This window comes from Cololabis saira, chromosome 17 (assembly GCF_033807715.1).
Source record: "Cololabis saira isolate AMF1-May2022 chromosome 17, fColSai1.1, whole genome shotgun sequence".
Lineage (NCBI taxonomy): Eukaryota > Metazoa > Chordata > Actinopteri > Beloniformes > Belonidae > Cololabis > Cololabis saira.
In genome coordinates this window covers 2,174,612-2,192,871 of record NC_084603.1, presented here as the reverse complement: position 1 = coordinate 2,192,871, position 18,260 = coordinate 2,174,612, and the positions used below count along the sequence as shown (strand labels likewise).

Genomic DNA, 18,260 nt, shown 5'->3' with positions numbered 1-18,260 from the left:
AAATAATAATTAATTAACCGGTTCTGCGAGGAGTGACCCGGACCCGGTCCAGAGTTACTCCGGGAGGTTGAAGGGAAGGAAGAGCTGTTTATTTGTTTATTTATTAGGATCCCTATTAGCCATCACTCCGTTGTGGGAGTAATAAATAATAATAATAATAATTTCAATTTATATAGTGCTTTTCACCTGAAACGACAGTTCTCAGAGCACTTTACAAAGAAGGCTAAAAACAAGACTAAGAAACTAAGACAAAACCTAGCTACTAAGTAAGATAAAAAGTTGTGGGCAGCAAAAAGATTTTAAAAAAAAATAAAATAAAAAAAATAAATAAATAAAAATATAAATAAATAAATAAAAAAAAAATTTATAAAAGGGGGTCAAGGGAAGAGTAATGGCGTGTAAAGGGTGTAATGGAGTAATGGCTATTCTTCCTGGGGTCAATTATACACATAATAAAAACATACAGAATAACAATAAAGTATAGAATTATACATGGTAGTAACACAGAAGAAAACTACAATATTAAAATAATTCACCACAGTGTCGACTGCTAATTGCAATTGGAAAAGATTGTTAAAACCTGTTTTCGCACCAACTCAAATCCGAGGCTTATGAAACCAAAAAACAACAAAAACAAAAGCTTACCAAGAAACCAGAAGTCAGATATTAGTCAGATATTATACACACACCTTTCTAAAATTATCTTTTTCAGTTTGCTTTTAAAACTTCTGCTTTCCAGTAATCAGAGCTGGTGGAAACTGTTCCATTCTGCAACAGCTCTGTACATAGCTGATAAGTGTGTTAGTTCTGGGTAAAGATTCTGGGGAGAAGCAGTTAGGTTTACCAACAGAATATATATTCTTTATAAGCCAAATAAGACAAGCATGTCAGTCTGTCTTTTACCATCAGCCATGATGGTCTGTCATGTATTTCTAACACATTGTCTTGTTTTGAAATGTCTTTTTGTGACGGACAAGACCAGACTGTTGGACGATAGTCCAGATGTGACAGGACTAGAGACGGAGTAACAGTTTTTACACATGACTCTAAGAGAATAGCACTTCTCTTGATAATGTAAATACTTATTTTCGTAACTATGTTACCAATATGAGACGTCCATGACAGAGTTTCGTCTATAGTAACTCCGTACAGTTTAACCTCCCTGACCTGTTCAATATCATTATCATTTAGGGAGAGAGATAGTTTATGATCCGATCTTAAGGCATATTTCATACATAGCATTAAACATTTGTTTTCATTAACCCACTCGGAAACCAACATAATTTATTTTTGAAGTTTATTATTGACCTGTTAAGAGTTTAGGCCTGATGCATAAATGGTGGTGTCATCAGCATAAATCACCATGCCCGCATTCTCTAACATATAAGGAATATAATTTATGAAAATAGAGTACAGGAGTGGTCCTAGGCAGCTGCCCTGTGGAACACCATATTCAAGTGTAATTCAATTTGATATTGAGCCATTAAAGACCACACATTGCTGCCTGTCTGACAGAGAGCTTCTTAGTAACTGCGTGGCTCTGTGTTTATGAAACGGTAGGCACTCAGTTTCTTGATTAATAGTTCATGGTCTAAAAGATCGAACGCAGCACTGAATATGAAAAGTACTGCACCCACTACTTCCTTTTTGTCGATGCGTTGTAACCAACACTCTGTTAAAGATGTTAAAGCAGTTATTTGATTTGAAGCTGGACGCTTCAAAAGATGATCAAATATTCCTTCAAATGAAATTAAAACTGGTGTTTTCACACCTCGTTGCTTTACAGAATTTACAGATTATTTAGTTTAGTTTACAGATTATTTCTGTTTAGTTTATAGATTATTTAGTTCAGTTTATAGATTATTTAGTTTACAGGTTATTTAGTTTAGTTTACAGGTTATTTAGTTTAGTTTACAGATTATTTAGTTTAGTTTACAGGTTATTTAGTTTATGTAGCTAACGCTAACCTCCCCTGTGTTCCAGGAGTACGTTGCTAACGCTAACCTCCCCTGTGTTCTAGGAATACGTAGCTAACGCTAACCCCCCCTGTGTTCCAGGAGTATGTAGCTAACGCTAACCCCCCCTGTGTTCCAGGAGTACGTAGCTAACGCTAACCCCCCCTGTGTTCCAGGAGTACGTAGCTAACGCTAACGCCCCCCTGTGTTCCAGGAGTATGTAGCTAACGCCCCCCGTGTTCCAGGAGTACGTAGCTAACGCTAACCCCCCCTGTGTTCCAGGAGTACGTAGCTAACGCTAACCCCCCCTGTGTTCCAGGAGTATGTAGCTAACGCTAACCCCCCCTGTGTTCCAGGAGTATGTAGCTAACGCTAACCCCCCCTGTGTTCCAGGAGTACGTAGCTAATGCTAACCCCCCTGTGTTCCAGGAGTACGTAGCTAACGCTAACTCCCCCTGTGTTCCAGGAGTATGTAGCTAACACTAACACCCCCCTGTGTTCCAGGAGTACGTAGCTAACGCTAACCCCCCCTGTGTTCCACGAGTACGTAGCTAACGCTAACCCCCCCTGTGTTCCAGGAGTACGTAGCTAACGCTAACGCTAACCCCCCCTGTGTTCCAGGAGTATGTAGCTAACGCTAACCCCCCCTGTGTTCCAGGAGTACGTAGCTAACGCTAACCCCCCCTGTGTTCCAGGAGTACGCAGCTAACGCTAACCCCCCCTGTGTTCCAGGAGTACGTAGCTAACGCTAACCCCCCCTGTGTTTCAGGAGTACGTAGCTAATGCTAACGCCCCCTGTGTTCCAGGAGTACGTAGCTAACGCTAACACCCCCCTGTGTTCCAGGAGTACGTAGCTAACGCTAACGCTAACCCCCCCTGTGTTTCAGGAGTACGTAGCTAATGCTAACCCCCCATGTGTTCCAGGAGTACGTAGCTAACGCTAACGCTAACCCCCCCTGTGTTCCAGGAGTACGTAGCTAACGCTAACCCCCCCTGTGTTCCAGGAGTACGTAGCTAACGCTAACGCTAACCCCCCCTGTGTTCCAGGAGTACGTAGCTAACGCCCCCCCTGTGTTCCAGGAGTACGTAGCTAACGCTAACGCCCCCTGTGTTCCAGGAGTACGTAGCTAACGCCCCCCCTGTGTTCCAGGAGTACGTCCTGGCCCACACGGAGATGCCCACCACCCTGGAGGCGGCCGAGGCCGCCATCAAGAAGCAGGAGGACTTCATGACCACCATGGACGCCAACGAGGAGAAGATCGGCGCCGTGGTCGACACCGGCCGCCGCCTGGTCGCCGACGGCAACGTCAACGCCGAGCGCATCCAGGAGAAGGTCGACTCCATCGACCAGAGGTTTGTTAACCTTTCTTGTAAAAGTGTTAATGGTGTTGGTTAAAGTTCCTTTTAGCCAAGTTTGGGTCGTGGAGGCAGGAACCCACAGTTTCTTAGGTGAGGGCAGGAACCCACGTCTTATACAGCTGGGTATCGCCAGGTTCCTCACGACACGATACGATCATGATAATATCGCGATACAGCGATTTATTGATGCATTGAATAAACTTCACAAAAAATAGTTTCTGTCTGCAAATTAACAGAAAACTATAAAAAACGAAATGAATCAGAAAATCCACATTTCAGTGCTCGTTTATTAACTTCTAAACATGAACACATCAGAGCTGCTGAACCAGAATCAGATTGTTTCATGAAGTCTGACAAATTTAACAGATTATGAAAAATAAAAATGTATAATATAATATTGTAACTATTCAAGCTAAAGTTACAACATATTTGCATATTTATTTCATATTGTTTACATAATATGAAATTAAGACTAATATTATTTAAGGCCATGTTTACAATAAAGACGTACTGGATTTACAATCTTTATGAAACATGATTTTTTTTTTTTTTGTTTTCTACCTTGTCTGCACACATATTAATGGTTAAAACCATGCTGGTTAGAACCTAAAGCTATATATGTGCATTTTTGATATAAAATACATATGATATATTTTTTAATATGTCACATATATTTATTTTATTATAATATATATATACACATACATACACATACATATACCCATTTTTTTTTTTTTTTTTTGGGGGGGGGGGGGGTGACATCGGCTGCTAATCCAAGACGCGAAAACACACATGGAAGCGCACACAGAGCACTGGAAATCTGCAAGAAAAAAAACAAACAGACACGAGAACAGGCAGAGACACAAGCAGCAACTATCCCAGGTCCCGGGACCCAATCACAGCTAGGCTAGGCTATGCTAGGCTAGGCTAGGCTACCGCAACTATCTGACCCCCAAAACTGCGGAGCGAGCATGCAGGTGAACGAGCAGATGTGCATGTCTGTGGGTTACCTGCAGGTGGAGGTTTAACGTCTGGTTTTATCTTCAGGCACAAGAAGAACCGGCAGGCGGCCAACGACCTGCTGACGAGGCTGAAGGACAACCGAGACCTGCAGAAGTTCCTGCAGGACTGCCAGGAGGTACGTAGACCCCGGAGAACCGGTCCTGGTCCAGGTCCCGGTCCCGGTCCCGGTCCCGGTCCCGGGTCCCAGTCCCAGACCACAGGGTCTAACTCTAACCCGTCTGTCCCCAGCTGTCCCTCTGGATCAACGAGAAGATGCTGACGGCGCAGGACATGTCCTACGACGAGGCGCGGAACCTGCACAGCAAGTGGCTGAAGCACCAGGGCTTCATGGCCGAGCTGCAGTCCAACAAGGAGTGGCTGGACAAGATCAGCCAGGTGGGGACGGGGGGACGGGGGACGGGGGTTTTGGTCAGAGGTTTTAGTCCCAACATTTTAGTCCCAACGTTTTAGTCCAAAGGTCCAAGGTTTTAGTCCGAGGTTTTAGTCCAAGTTTTAGTCCAAAGTTTTAGTCCAAGGTTTTAGTTCAAAGTTTTAGTCCAAAGTTTTAGTCGAAGGTTTTAGTCCAAAGTTTTAGTCCAAAGTTTTAGTCCGAGGTTTTAGTCCAAAGTTTTAGTCGAAGGTTTTAGTCCAAAGTTTTAGTCCAAAGTTTTAGTCCAAGGTTTTAGTCCAAGGTTTTAGTCCAAAGTTTTAGTCCAAAGTTTTAGTCCAAAGTTTTTGTCCAGGGTTTTAGTCCAAGGTTTTAGTCCGAGGTTTTAGTCCAAAGTTTTAGTCCAAAGTTTTAGTCCGAGGTTTTAGTCCAAAGTTTTAGTCGAAGGTTTTAGTCCAAAGTTTTAGTCCAAAGTTTTAGTCCAAGGTTTTAGTCCAAGGTTTTAGTCCAAAGTTTTAGTCCGAGGTTTTAGTCCGAGGTTTTAATCCGAGGTTTAAGTCCAAGGTCAAGGTTTTAGTCCAAAGTTTTAGTCCAAAGTTCCAAAGTTTTAGTCCGAGGTTTTGGTCCAAAGTTTTAGTCCAAGGTTTTAGTCCAAAGTTTTTGTCCAGGGTTTTAGTCCAAGGTTTTAGTCCGAGGTTTTAGTCCAAAGTTTTAGTTCAAAGTTTTAGTCCAAGGTTTTAGTCCGAGGTTTTGGTCCAAAGTTTTAGTCCAAAGTTTTAGTCCGAGGTTTTAGTCCAAAGTTTTAGTCCAAAGTTTTAGTCCAAGGTTTTAGTCCGAGGTTTTGGTCCAAAGTTTTAGTCCAAAGTTTTAGTCCGAGGTTTTAGTCCAAAGTTTTAGTCGAAGGTTTTAGTCCAAAGTTTTAGTCCAAAGTTTTAGTCCAAGGTTTTAGTCCAAAGTTTTAGTCCAAAGTTTTAGTCCAAAGTTCCAAAGTTTTAGTCCGAGGTTTTGGTCCAAAGTTTTAGTCCAAGGTTTTAGTCCAAAGTTTTTGTCCAGGGTTTTAGTCCAAGGTTTTAGTCCGAGGTTTTAGTCCAAAGTTTTAGTCCAAGGTTTTAGTCCGAGGTTTTGGTCCAAAGTTTTAGTCCAAGGTTTTAGCCCGAGGTTTTAGTCTGAGGTTTTAGTCCAACGGGGGACGGCGGAACCGGCTCTGACGCTCTGCTCCGTTGCAGGACGGCCGGGCCCTGATGGCGGAGAAGCCGGACACGGAGTCGATGGTCCAGGAGCAGCTGGGGTCCCTGAAGACCATGTGGGCGGAGCTGGAGTCCACCACCCAGACCAAGGCCAAGTGTCTGTTCGACGCCAACAAGGCGGAGCTGTTCACGCAGAGCTGCGCCGACCTGGACAAGTGGCTGACGGGCCTGGACTCGCAGCTGGGCTCGGACGACTACGGCAAGGACCTGACGTCCGTCAACATCCTGCTGAAGAAGCAGCAGGTGAGGAGACGGGGGGGCCGGGGGGGGTCCTGGTGGACCAGGGGGTCCTGGTGGACCTCCAGGGGGTCCTGGAGACCGGGGTTCCTGGTGGTCCCAGGTTCCTTCTGGTCCCGGTCTCTGACCCCCCTGTCCCCCCAGATGCTGGAGAGCCAGGTGGTCTCTGGTCCCTGGTGGTTTGGGGTTCCTGTGGTTCCTGGTGATCTGGGTTTCCAGGTGGTCTCTGGTTCCTGGTGGTCTGAGTTCCCGGTCTCTGTCCCCCCAGATGCTGGAGAGCCAGGTGGAGGTCCGGCAGAAGGAGGTCCAGGAGCTGCAGGGTCAGTCCCAGGCCCTGAGCCAGGAGGGTAAAGGGTCCGAGGAGGTGGACGGCCAGAGACGGACGGTGGAGACCAAGTTCCAGAACCTGCAGGCGCCGCTCCAGACCCGGCGGGACAAACTGATGGCGTCTCGCGAGATCCACCAGTTCAACCGGGACGTGGAGGACGAGATCGTGAGTTTTAATACGAGGTTTTGGTCCAAAGTTTTGGTCCCAGGCTTTCGTCCAGAGTTTTAGTTCAGGGTTTCAGTCCCAGGTTTAGTCTGTGTTAAATAATACTGTTTTTTCCCTGTGTTTGTGCACATGCAGCTGTGGGTGGAGGAGCGGATGCCTCTGGCCGCCTCCACCGACCACGGACACAACCTGCAGACGGTGCAGCTGCTCATCAAGAAGAACCAGGTGAGCAGAACTCACGCGCCCGTTTCCATGACAACCAGCGTAAAAGCACAGCTACCTGTTCCCAACCCAGTTGGAGGTTTTCTTTTCTCCGTTTAGTTTGTTTGTCTCTGAGGAAACGTGGCGGCAAGTCGTTTAGCCACGCGCACTTACCATATCGGCCCGAATATAAGACGACCCTGATTGTAAGACGACCCCCTTTTTCAAGACTCAAGTTTGAAAAAAGACTTTTTGAACACCAAATTCAATTTATATACAGAAAATAATTACAGTACACAGAAACAAGTGATTATAACAATATATTTGAGAGAAAAAGCATTTTATTTTGCCTCATTCAAATCATCATCTTGAAGTTCTTGTTTTCCTTCACTACCTTGTTCTCTATAGCTGATATAACATGAATTACTCCTATGTGGGATCAATAAAGTTCTTATTTTTGCCATCTGAGAACATTAAATATATTATATTTGGTGCCTAACTGTTTCCCAAGTATATTAGTGCGTGTGTGAATGAATAAATGAGACGTAAAACGTACATTTCTTTGTAGAAAGGCGCTTTATGAAAATAAGTCCATTTACTTGTATTAGTTTACAGTCTTGAACATCCAATATGGCGGCGACGTCAGTAGGCGATGCAATGATCTGATTGGCTCTCCAGAAACGCTTTGAAACCCGTGCCAAAGATCCTGATTGGATCTTAGTTTTGGCACGTCAAAACACTGCCAAAACTCCCAAATAAAAACTGCCAAATATTTTTTGCACACGCACAAAATATTACAAAGTACAAAGTTTATTTACAGATACAAAATACTTATGGCATTCATTTGAGCCCATAGATATCTGGCTCCATCTAGCGTTGTGATGGGTATAACGTCTAGACCCCGAATGGGAGACAACGCCCACTTTTTCAGTCTGATTTCAATGCAAAAAACACCGTCTTATATTCGGGCAAGACGGTTTGACCTCCCAGCTCCTCCCTATCCCTCCCTAACCCGTCCCTAACCCTCCCTAATCGTCCCTAACCCTCTCCGTGACCTTTGACCCGCAGACCCTGCAGAAGGAGGTCCAGGGCCACCAGCCGCGCTTCGACGACATCTTCGAGCGCAGCCAGCACGTCCTGCGGGACGACGGCGCGGCGTCGGAGCTGATCCGGCGGCGACTGGCCGAGCTGCAGGCGCTGTGGGACCAGATCCGGGAGGAGACGGAGAAGCGCCACACCCGCCTCAGCGAGGCCCACCAGGCCCAGCAGTACTACTTTGACGCCGCCGAGGCCGAGGCCTGGATGAGCGAGCAGGAGCTCTACATGATGTCCGAGGAGAAGGCCAAGGTGAGAGCCCTTAAAGCCACGCTATGTAGTTGTCGGGGATTCGACCCCTGAGAAACTGGTGTAATGTGAATATTGACCACTACAGGGTTCCGGTCAGAGAACATGCACACATCTGAATATTCCACACGTTACTGGAGATTCACATACAGATGACGGATGGTGACAAAACTGAACGAATGATTAAAGTGATGAACAGATGAAAGAGTTTGTGCAATAAACAAAGGAAATAAATTACAAACCCGAAGTATTAACAGTAATAAGCCTTAACTAATGCAGCAATACACACACATTCTCAGGGATACAGCTCGCTAGCTAAATTAGCCACTTAGCTCAAAGTTAGGCTATTATTCGAACGGCTAATTACATAACAAACACTTATTAACAGTAAATACATTCAAAAGCATAAGAAAAACTAGAAACGGAACAGTTTTACCACATAACATAAATCATCAATGACTCGATCTAACTGTTCTGTCGGCGCTGCGTAACGTCTACAAATTGCGCAACCGGAAGCAGAAACAGTTCACGCCGTCAGATCACATTTCAAAATAAGAGCGTCTTAAACAAAATAAGAGCGTCTTAAACTGATCGTCTCTGTCCGTGAAGAATTCACAACAGTAGTATTACCACGTCTGACCACACGGGGGAGTATTGATCCGCCTGGTTGTGATGTGCTGCCCCGTCACTTTAGCTCTGGGTTAAACGGCTCAAGGAAGAACTTTTGTCTGATCAATATTCTAATTTTGTATCAATAAGCTATAAATTATATCGGTGATGTTTAGATTTAGTTAAATTAAATCTTTTATAGAAGTTCACGACGTGACTGTCTGAAGATGGAGGTTTTAACGGAGGTAGAGGCGTGTAGGAGGCTCTCAGGTGCAGGTGGGGCCGCGTTAGAGGTGTAGCTCGAACTTGGCCGCCTCCCGTTGCCATGGTGAAGGACGAGGGACGAGGTCAGACAAGGTCGGACGAGGTCAGACGGGGGTTTGAGTGGACGGTGATGTTTGCAGATAACGCTGTGGTCTCTAGTCGGGAGAAACCCGGGGAAGGGGGGGCGTTGCCGGGTAAAAAAGACAGGGTCAGACAAGGTCAGCCGATGTTTGCAGATGACACTGTGATCTCTAGTCGGGAGGAGGTGGGAGGAAACCAACCTGATCTCACAAAAATCCGTGAAATGCCCACGACCTCTCACCACTATTTTCCTTGGTACCAACACGGAAAGTGGTATAATTCCGTGTTGGCACCACGGATATTGTACCTACAGTATGTGAAGTCAATGGGATCCGTGGTTGTGATATATACACGGATTATGACCTTATTATTATCTATATATTATTCTTTGTTATAGTGGCTTAACTATGCGTTTTTGTCACGCAAGGTTCTGTTTCTTACTGTCAGTTTGTAAAAGCACGTTTTTAACGCTGTTTTAGCAGTGTTTTATTGAGGTTTTAATGGGAGCACCATGGATATAGTACTATGCAAAGTCAATGGGATCCGTGGTCGTGATATATACACGGATTATGACATTATTATTATTCATATATTATTCTTTATTATAGTGGCTAAATTATCGGGTTTTGTCGCGCAAGGTACTGTTTGTTACTGTCAGTTTGTAAAAGCATGTTTTTAACGCTGTTTTAAACTTAAACTTAAACTTAAACTTTATTTATTTATATAGCACTTTTCATGCAACTGGAGTGCAACACAAAGTGCTTTACAAAGATACTTAAAAAAAAACAATCTCCCAACTATCCAGGCCAGGACAGCAGGACCCCCAACTATCCAGGCCCTGGAGACCTCAATAAAACACTGCTAAAACAGCGTTAAAAACGTGCTTTTACGGACAGTAAAAACAGTACCTTGCGCGACAAAAACGCACAATTTAGCCACTATAACAAAGAATAATATATAAATAATAATAATGTAATAATCCCTGTATATATCACGACAACGGATCCCATTGACTGCATGGTACAATATCCGTGGTGTCCACACGGAATTATACCACTTTCCGTGTTGGTACCACGGAAAATAGTGGTGAGAGGTCATGGGCATTTCACGGATTTTTGTGAGATCAGGTGGGAGTAAACCCGGGGAAGTGGGGTCAGATTGGGGTCAGACGAGGCCAAACAAGGTCAGACGGGGGTCAGAGTGGACGGTGACATTTGCAGATGACACTGTGGTCTCTAGTCGGGAGGGAGGAAAGAACCCGGGGAGGCGGGGTCACGAGGAGGTTGTTGCCCAGTTCGTCCTCGTCTCTGTCTCTGACCCGCGACTCGGATAACTTCCTGTTTTCAGGTGGTTCACCTGCTGGTTCCCGTTTGTGGTTGTTGCCGCTGCTACGTCACCGGTTTCGGTTCTGGTTCCACTCTGACTAGTTTCGGTGGACTCTGAGGTCCTGGTTTCCTGCGACGCCTCACTTCTTCTTCTGCGTCCCCAGGACGAGCAGAGCTCGGTGGCCATGCTGAAGAAGCACCAGATCCTGGAGCAGGCGGTGGAGGACTACGCCGACGCCGTGCACCAGCTGTCCAGCACCAGCCGGGGCCTGGTGGCCGCCGGCCACCCCGACAGGTGAGGCCACGCCTCCTATGACATCACACAGCCGGTCACCCCAACAGGTGAGCCGCTCCGCCCGCAGGCCACGCCCCCTATGACATCACACGGGGGTCTGAAGGTTTTCAAGCTTCTCTTTCCTCGTTCACGTTGTAAACGTTTCCGAGCCGGACTGGCGGCACCTCAGTGTGCCGATACTTCCAATACCAGATCTATATGCTCTAAAATTGATTCTCAAACTAAAATATCGATACTTTTGATACTTACAGTATCAAACAATCATTTGTGGTGATGTTTATCCTTAACAGGAATACGGTGGAAAGTAACTAAACTATTCAGATTTTGTCTAAATGACACGTTACTGGCAGGAACCACTTTTCATTTTTATAGTAGTTCTTATTTTTTGTTTATTATTGTCTTATTTATTTTAATAGTTGTATTATTTTACTCAGGATCTGTTTTAGTGATGGAAACACATTTTTCAAACACTGTTTTATCTGTTCTAACAGTTAGGCTGTTTCGTGAATGAGGTCGTTACGTCAGTATACTTCTATGATATATATATTATATATTATTAATATATATATTTCCTGTCTTGTATTCTTAAGATGTCTAACTAAAATACACCGTTTTTTTTTTTGATTTACCGGCATATTAATTGTATTTGCACTCTGAGATTCTTGGACGAAGAGTGCCTTACAAGAAAGAATTATTATTATTATTATTGACAGGTTTTTTTAAAGCAGTGTTTGACATAAAACTGTAGAAAAATTCCTACATAAGGCGCACCCTCGATTTTAGATAACATTTTACGGTTTTAAGTGTCTTTATAGTGAAAAAATACGGTATTTGCATTCTGTCAGAACTCAATATGGCGCTAAATGCTACGTAGCTGATGTGGTCAGTAAAGGAACAAAAGGAAAGGCAGGTCTGGATCTGGGCCCTAGTGGTCCAGCCTGGGGTGGGGTCTGGTCCAGGACCAGGTCTGGGGGTTGTGTAGATCCAGGACCAGGTCTTGACCTTGTCCCCGTGTCTTGTCCCCCCAGCGAGCGCGTGGGCATGCGTCAGTCCCAGGTGGATAAGCTGTACGCGGGGCTGAAGGACCTGTCGGAGGAGCGGAGAGGGAAGCTGGACGAGCGTCTGCGGCTGTTCCAGCTGAACCGGGAGGTGGACGACCTGGAGCAGTGGATCGCCGAGCGGGAGGTGGTGGCCGGCTCGCACGAGCTGGGCCAGGACTACGAGCACGTCACCGTGAGTCTGAAGCCCAAAACACCTGTCTCCAGGTGGACAAGTGTCCATGAGGACCAAAGTGTCCATGAGGACCAGGACACCTGTCCACCTTAAGTCCAAAAACAGGACTAAAACCTTGACTTCCGACCAAAATCTTGGACTAAAACTTTGGACTAAAACTTTGGACTAAAACTTTGACCAAAACTTTGGACTAAAACTTGGAATAAATATTTGGACCAAAACCTTGGACCCTTGGATTAAAACCTCAGACTAAAACCTCATACTGAAACCTCATACAAAAACATTTGACTAAAACCTTGGACTAAAACCTCGGACTAAAACTTTGGACTAAAACTTTGGACCCTTGGACTAAAACTTTGGACTAAAACTTTGGACTAAAACTTTGGACCCTTGGACTAAAACTTTGGACTAAAACTTTGGACTAAAATGGACTAAAGGTGTCCTCTGTTCCCCCCCAGATGCTGCAGGAGCGGTTCCGGGAGTTCTCCCGGGACACCGGGACCATCGGCCAGGAGCGCGTGGACGGCGTGAACCGTCTGGCGGACGAGCTGATCGACGGGGGACACGGAGACGCCGCCACGGTGGCGGAGTGGAAGGACGGGCTGAACGAGGCCTGGGCCGACCTGCTGGAGCTGGTGGACACGCGGACCCAGATCCTGGCCGCCTCCTGGGAGCTGCACCGGTTCTACCACGACGCCAAGGAGGTCCTGAACCGGATCCTGGACAAGCGGCGCCGGCTGCCCGAGGAGTCGGGCCGGGACCAGAACACGGTGGAGGCCCTGCAGAGGAGCCACACCACCTTCGAGCACGACATCCAGGCCCTGGGGACTCAGGTATGGAACCGGGACCGGGACCGACCTGTCTGGTTCAGAGGGTCTAGAAGGTCCAGAAGGTTCAGAGGGTCCAGGGGGTTCGGAGGTTCTAGATCAGGGGTGTCAAACTCATTTTGCTTGGCGAACGGATTTTACCAATTTTTTTCTCACGGGCCGCACGCTCAAAATAACAAAAACGGTGCGAAGATTTTTTTTTCTAATTCTTTTTTTTTTACTATTGTTATCTAGCCCAATATCAGTTAAGTTAATTTTAAAGGAAATATGCACTTTGTTTACACTCTAATTATGTAAAATATATTTCTTCAGGATCTTTTCTTGAAATTTGTGTACGTAAGATACTTTTAATATCATTTTACAAAGATAAACAGAAACAAGTATGTTTTTTTTATATTTCGCTTTTTTATAGGAAATGTAATTAAAAGCTAAATCTTTCTTATTACATCCGAGAGTGTTTCTTTGTGATTCAGAGATTTTTCCAGAACAATTAAGTGTATTTATTTTTAAAAATTGGCGCGGATATTTACGCCAGTGTGCCGAAAAAGTCAGCACTTCTTTTTTAACTGTTTTACTTTGTCACTATCCTCGTATTCAAAACTGAAATTCTCTGAATAAATATCTTCTATCATCTTTTTTAACGGTGATATTTTTCCTGCGAAAATATATAATAGTAGTCGGATAATAAAAATAAACGACCGTCTACAAAGGAATAAAATCGGCAAATGCATTCGAGAAAACTAAAAAAATGTCGAAAACTGCTCTATTTGTGGAATAACGATGGATTTGTAGAAGAAATTTATTATTGGATATGCTGCCATTCATGGCAATTATTTATGCCTTCCTTTTTAGTAAATTAACATTTAGGTTTTTTTGCGTTGGAAACTTCTCGCGGGCCGCATGAAAATCTCTCTCGGCCCGCATGCGGCCCACGGGCAGCACATTTGACACCCCTGTTCTAGAGGATCTAGAAATCTAGGGGGTGCAGGGGGTCCATATGATCCGGAAGGTCCAGGGGGTCCAGATGGGTCCATATGGTCTAGTGGTCTAGGCTAGGGGTGGCCAACCCGCGGCTTGCGAGCTGCATGTGACTTTATTTGATGGTGCAGTGAAAGACAGACACGTAAGAAGTGGGGGAAAAATATGCAGCGATTGGAATCGAACCTGCGGCGTTGTACAGAGGAAGGTGTACATAAGTCGCTACTCGCTACTCGTGTTGAAAAAATCCACTCTCAAAATGGCAGGGAAAAAGTGCAAGTCATCACTTCAGGCCGTGGTTTACGCTCATTATATCACAGCTGTGATATAATGAGCGTAAACCACGGCCTGAATGATGTATTGCTTTTATAAAACGGTTACCAATAATGTTAATATGAAAGAGGAATACACAATCTATTTTATGTAGTTTTTAATTAATCAGAAATACATATTATCCAGTAAAAATAGCCCCACTGTGGAAAACAATAGTCCATCTCTCCTGACGTTAGTTCTGAATGTCGTCTTTTGCTCATCTTTTTTCTCGGAGACAGGAACTCCTCAATCCATTCATCCATTGTTAGCTCCTCCCCGGAGATCAAAGTTTACCGTCAACTAATTAATTGTTAACGAAAATAAAAAATAAACTTTAACGCTACTTTTTGCCACCTGCTGTAAATTGCTAGGAAAATTATGTAACAGTTGATTGTTGTCATGGATACTTTGTTGCTTCCAAGACGCGGAATGATCTGCTGTGATAAGACTTTAGAATAGAAGCCGTGGTATACGCTCATTATACCACAGTTAACAACCAATCAGATCATTATACCACAGTTAACAACCAATCAGATTGCAGGATTTCACCTTTCCGTTTTCTAATGGTATTTTTATGTCTCAGAGAGAGCAGGGAGTGAAGGATCATGGGTAGTTGATGTGGCTCTTGCAGTAACACAGTAACCAGCTTTTAGCCTCTGACTGGTTGGCTACCCCTGGTCCAAGGGGTCCCGGGGGTCCATGGGGTCCGGAGGGTCTAGAGGGTCTAGAGGGTTTAAAGGGTCTAGAAGGTCCAGAAAGTTCCAGGTCCTGAACTTGTCTCTGATTCCAGGTCCGGCAGCTCCAGGAGGACGCCGTCCGTCTGCAGTCGGCGTACGCCGGAGACAAAGCTGACGACATCCAGAAGAGGGAAGGAGAGGTGAGGCCGCGCTGGTTCGGGTCCCAGTCCGGGTCCACTTCCTGTCAGGGCTCCTCCCCTTGTCCCGCCCACCAGTGCTGCTAGCATGCTGCTCTGCTGCGCTAGCATGATCCAGGCCTCGGGACGGGACCCGGTTCAGTCGGGTCTCGAACCCCCAACAGGTCATGGTCAAAGTACTGGAAACCACCGTCCTGAGGCCACGCCCCTCTCTCAGTTAAAGCCACCCTATGTAGAAGAAGGGTCTGAGCTAATTTGCACCAATTAAGGTGAAGGAGTCAAAACTGAGTCCGATGACACCACCCACGAGTCTTTATGTCAAACCATTCAAAAGAAAATAGGAACTACCACATATGGACCAACCAGATGATGGGGGGGCGCGCTTTTTGGCGTCTATCGTAGCCACGGTAACGCTTTTGACTGAGAAAAGTAATACCTATCGTCGCATGATCGAGTCGCACATTTTGATGTATAACACACATGGGTGCACGTTACGGTTCGGGCTGCATTATCGGCCGAAGAAATGGCATAAATTTCACCAAAATTACACGATTAAGTCAAAATGGCCGACTTCCTGTTCGGTTTCGGCCATGGCGCCAAGAGACTTTTCTTTAAGTTGCGACATGATACAGGTGTGTACCGATTTTCGTGCATGTACGTCAAACCACATTGTGGGGCTTGAGGAACAAAGTTTTCTAGGGGGCGCTGTTGAACCATTAGGCCACGCCCATTAATGCAAACCATTAAATATCACATTTTTTGCCAGGCCTGGCTTGCGTGCAAAAGAGGAAAATAAAAATTCCTACAGATACAATAGGGCCTTCGCACTGTCAGTGCTCGGGCCCTAATAATAATAATACATTTTATTGGTATAGCGCTTTTCTCATGTGATGTCATCTTACTGGCTCCGCCCCCTTCACAGCAGACGCTGTAAAAACAAAACATTCTCTTGCTGCCGGATAATATTCAAATGTTTCTGTTTTGACTCCCAGTGAAAACTAATTGTTTGTTTTGGTTAAATAGTTAAGAAGATTAATTAGGAATTCTTCGGTTGCTAGGAGATACAATCCACGCCGCTGACATCAGGGTTTGTCTCTTTGGTTTTACCGATGCGGGACATGAAAGTGCAGGAACCAGCCGCCGTTTCCAGGTATATCAGGTACCAGGTACCGTCTGTCCATCCTGAAGATTGGTACTCTTTAGAAAGTTCCCTTGAAGGTTCCTGGTTCTTGTGCCGGGAAGTTGGACTTGATCTCCTAAAGATGTCGGACTTGTCCGGCGTTCGGTTCGGTCCAACGGCGTCTTTGATTGTTCCTCTGAATCTTTCCTCAACAAACTTCGCCACCAAATAATGAGCAGAGCCAAGATCTTAAAAAATGTTTGAACTGTTGATAGGATCCATTGGACTATTGATAAGAACCAGTACAGTGGACTATTGACAGGAACCGGTTGATTGTTGACAGGAACCAGTGGACTGTCAATAGGAACCAGTGAACTGTCAATAGGAACCAGTGGACTGTCAATAGGAACCAGTGGACTGTCAATAGGAACCAGTGAACTGTCAATAGGAACCAGTGGACTGTCAATAGGAACAAGTGGACTTTTGACAGGAACCAGTGGACTGTTGATAGGAACCAGTGAACTGTCAATAGGAACCAGTGGACTGTCGACAAGAACCAGTGGACTGTTGATAGGAACCAGTGAACTGTCAGTAGGAACCAATAGACCAGGGGTAGGCAACCCTGGTCCTCGAGTGCCACTGTCCTGCATGTCTTAGATGCTACCTTGCTGATTCTAATTAATCATCGTCATCAGCTTGTTATCCAGGGCTGCACAATTCTGTTGATGACACAGGTACTTTTATCACGGTGTGCTGAAGCAGGGTAGCACCTAAGACATGCAGGACAGTGGCACTCGAGGACCAGGGTTGCCTACCCCTGCAATAGACTGTTGATAGGGACCAGGAACTGTTGTTTGCTGTGTTTTGACCATTCCCTTCCATTTCCCTGCTCCGCCTCTCTGTCGGTCCAGAGGAGAAAGGGAGAGGTGAGACTTCGTTTCCCAGAAGGCTTTGCATCAATGTTTATTTTGGCTGTGTTTCCAGACTTCCTGTAAAGTCGACTAAAATGTTTCGGATCTTTAGCAACATTTTAGTCCTTGTCATGCAGCTCCCATTAGCCGCAGACCCGGTGACTCGATGGTCCGGTTCTTAATCTCTCTCAGAGCTAACGAGGTGGATTTGAAAAAAAAACTGACGTTTCGCTGATTGACAAGCACATTAATTAGCTTTGATTTGCTTTAATTAGCTCAGCCCACATCGGCCTCTGAGAAGATTGAAACGAAACGCTTCCGACACCAACAGACCGCAACGCTAGCGAAGGTCTTTGGCCTGTCGGGCAGCTTCCGATAAAGTTGTGATTGTTAGCGCCTATTAGCTGTGTGGCTACGTCGTCATTAGCTTGTGAAGTCATGTGGTTGTTGTGGCTGCTAATGTCCCTGCGGGGGGAAAGTGTGTTACGTTAATAATTATTGGGGCTCGTCCGGGATTTTGCTCAGACATTTAGTTCTTTCTCATGAAACGGTTCTGGTAGCCAATCACAGCCATCGGGGCGGGGCTTACGTGAAGACTCGTACAGGAGCGTCTGCAGGACAGTGAATAACGACGAGTCGTTCAGCGCTCCTGCTACGCTGGTCGTGGGTCCGCCTACGTCACATTCTGATTGGTTGGAGGTCCAGAGTCAGTCCCTTCCAGATCCGTTGGTGTCGCCCCCCCTGGAGTCCAGAAGAACAGGAACCAGTTCTTCATATCAAAGAGGGAACCAACTGGGCCGTCTGGCCCGGCTAGCTCCGGACCATTTGATGAACGGGTTCCCTGACTTGATGCTGAATGGATCTACGGCACCAAACCCTCCTGCAGCACCCGGGTCTCCCGGTACCAGTCGGTCTGCTGGTCCACAACCATCCGTTACTCTTAACGAGCTGTTTCAGTCCACTGGAAAACTACGAGAAAAAGGCGAAGACTGTCCAGTCGTGTTGAAATAAAACACACACTCTTTGTTTATACTCGGCTCTCTGAAGGTCCGCCACGGCGTCTCAACTAGGTTCAGGTCTGGACTTATATTTTCAATATTATATGTCAATATTTTCTTGTATTTTACCTGTTTTATATTCTAAAGTCACACTTAAAAGTAACTCCACTTCTCTGTCACTCCAAACCAAAGACTCTGGTTCATCTT

At 45.5% G+C, this 18,260-nt stretch overlaps 1 protein-coding gene across 1 annotated transcript in view; it reads left to right on the top strand.

Annotated features, from left to right (window-relative positions):
• The window catches only part of LOC133463279 (spectrin beta chain, non-erythrocytic 1-like), a 123,271-nt gene that overhangs the window by 88,551 nt on the left and 16,460 nt on the right, over nt 1-18,260 (top strand). The window contains 11 exon segments of the mRNA XM_061744734.1: nt 3,106-3,308; nt 4,362-4,452; nt 4,566-4,712; nt 5,931-6,194; nt 6,457-6,681; nt 6,817-6,906; nt 7,951-8,229; nt 10,670-10,800; nt 11,829-12,033; nt 12,492-12,866; nt 14,941-15,027. Coding sequence (XP_061600718.1) covers nt 3,106-3,308; nt 4,362-4,452; nt 4,566-4,712; nt 5,931-6,194; nt 6,457-6,681; nt 6,817-6,906; nt 7,951-8,229; nt 10,670-10,800; nt 11,829-12,033; nt 12,492-12,866; nt 14,941-15,027 — 2,097 coding nt within the window.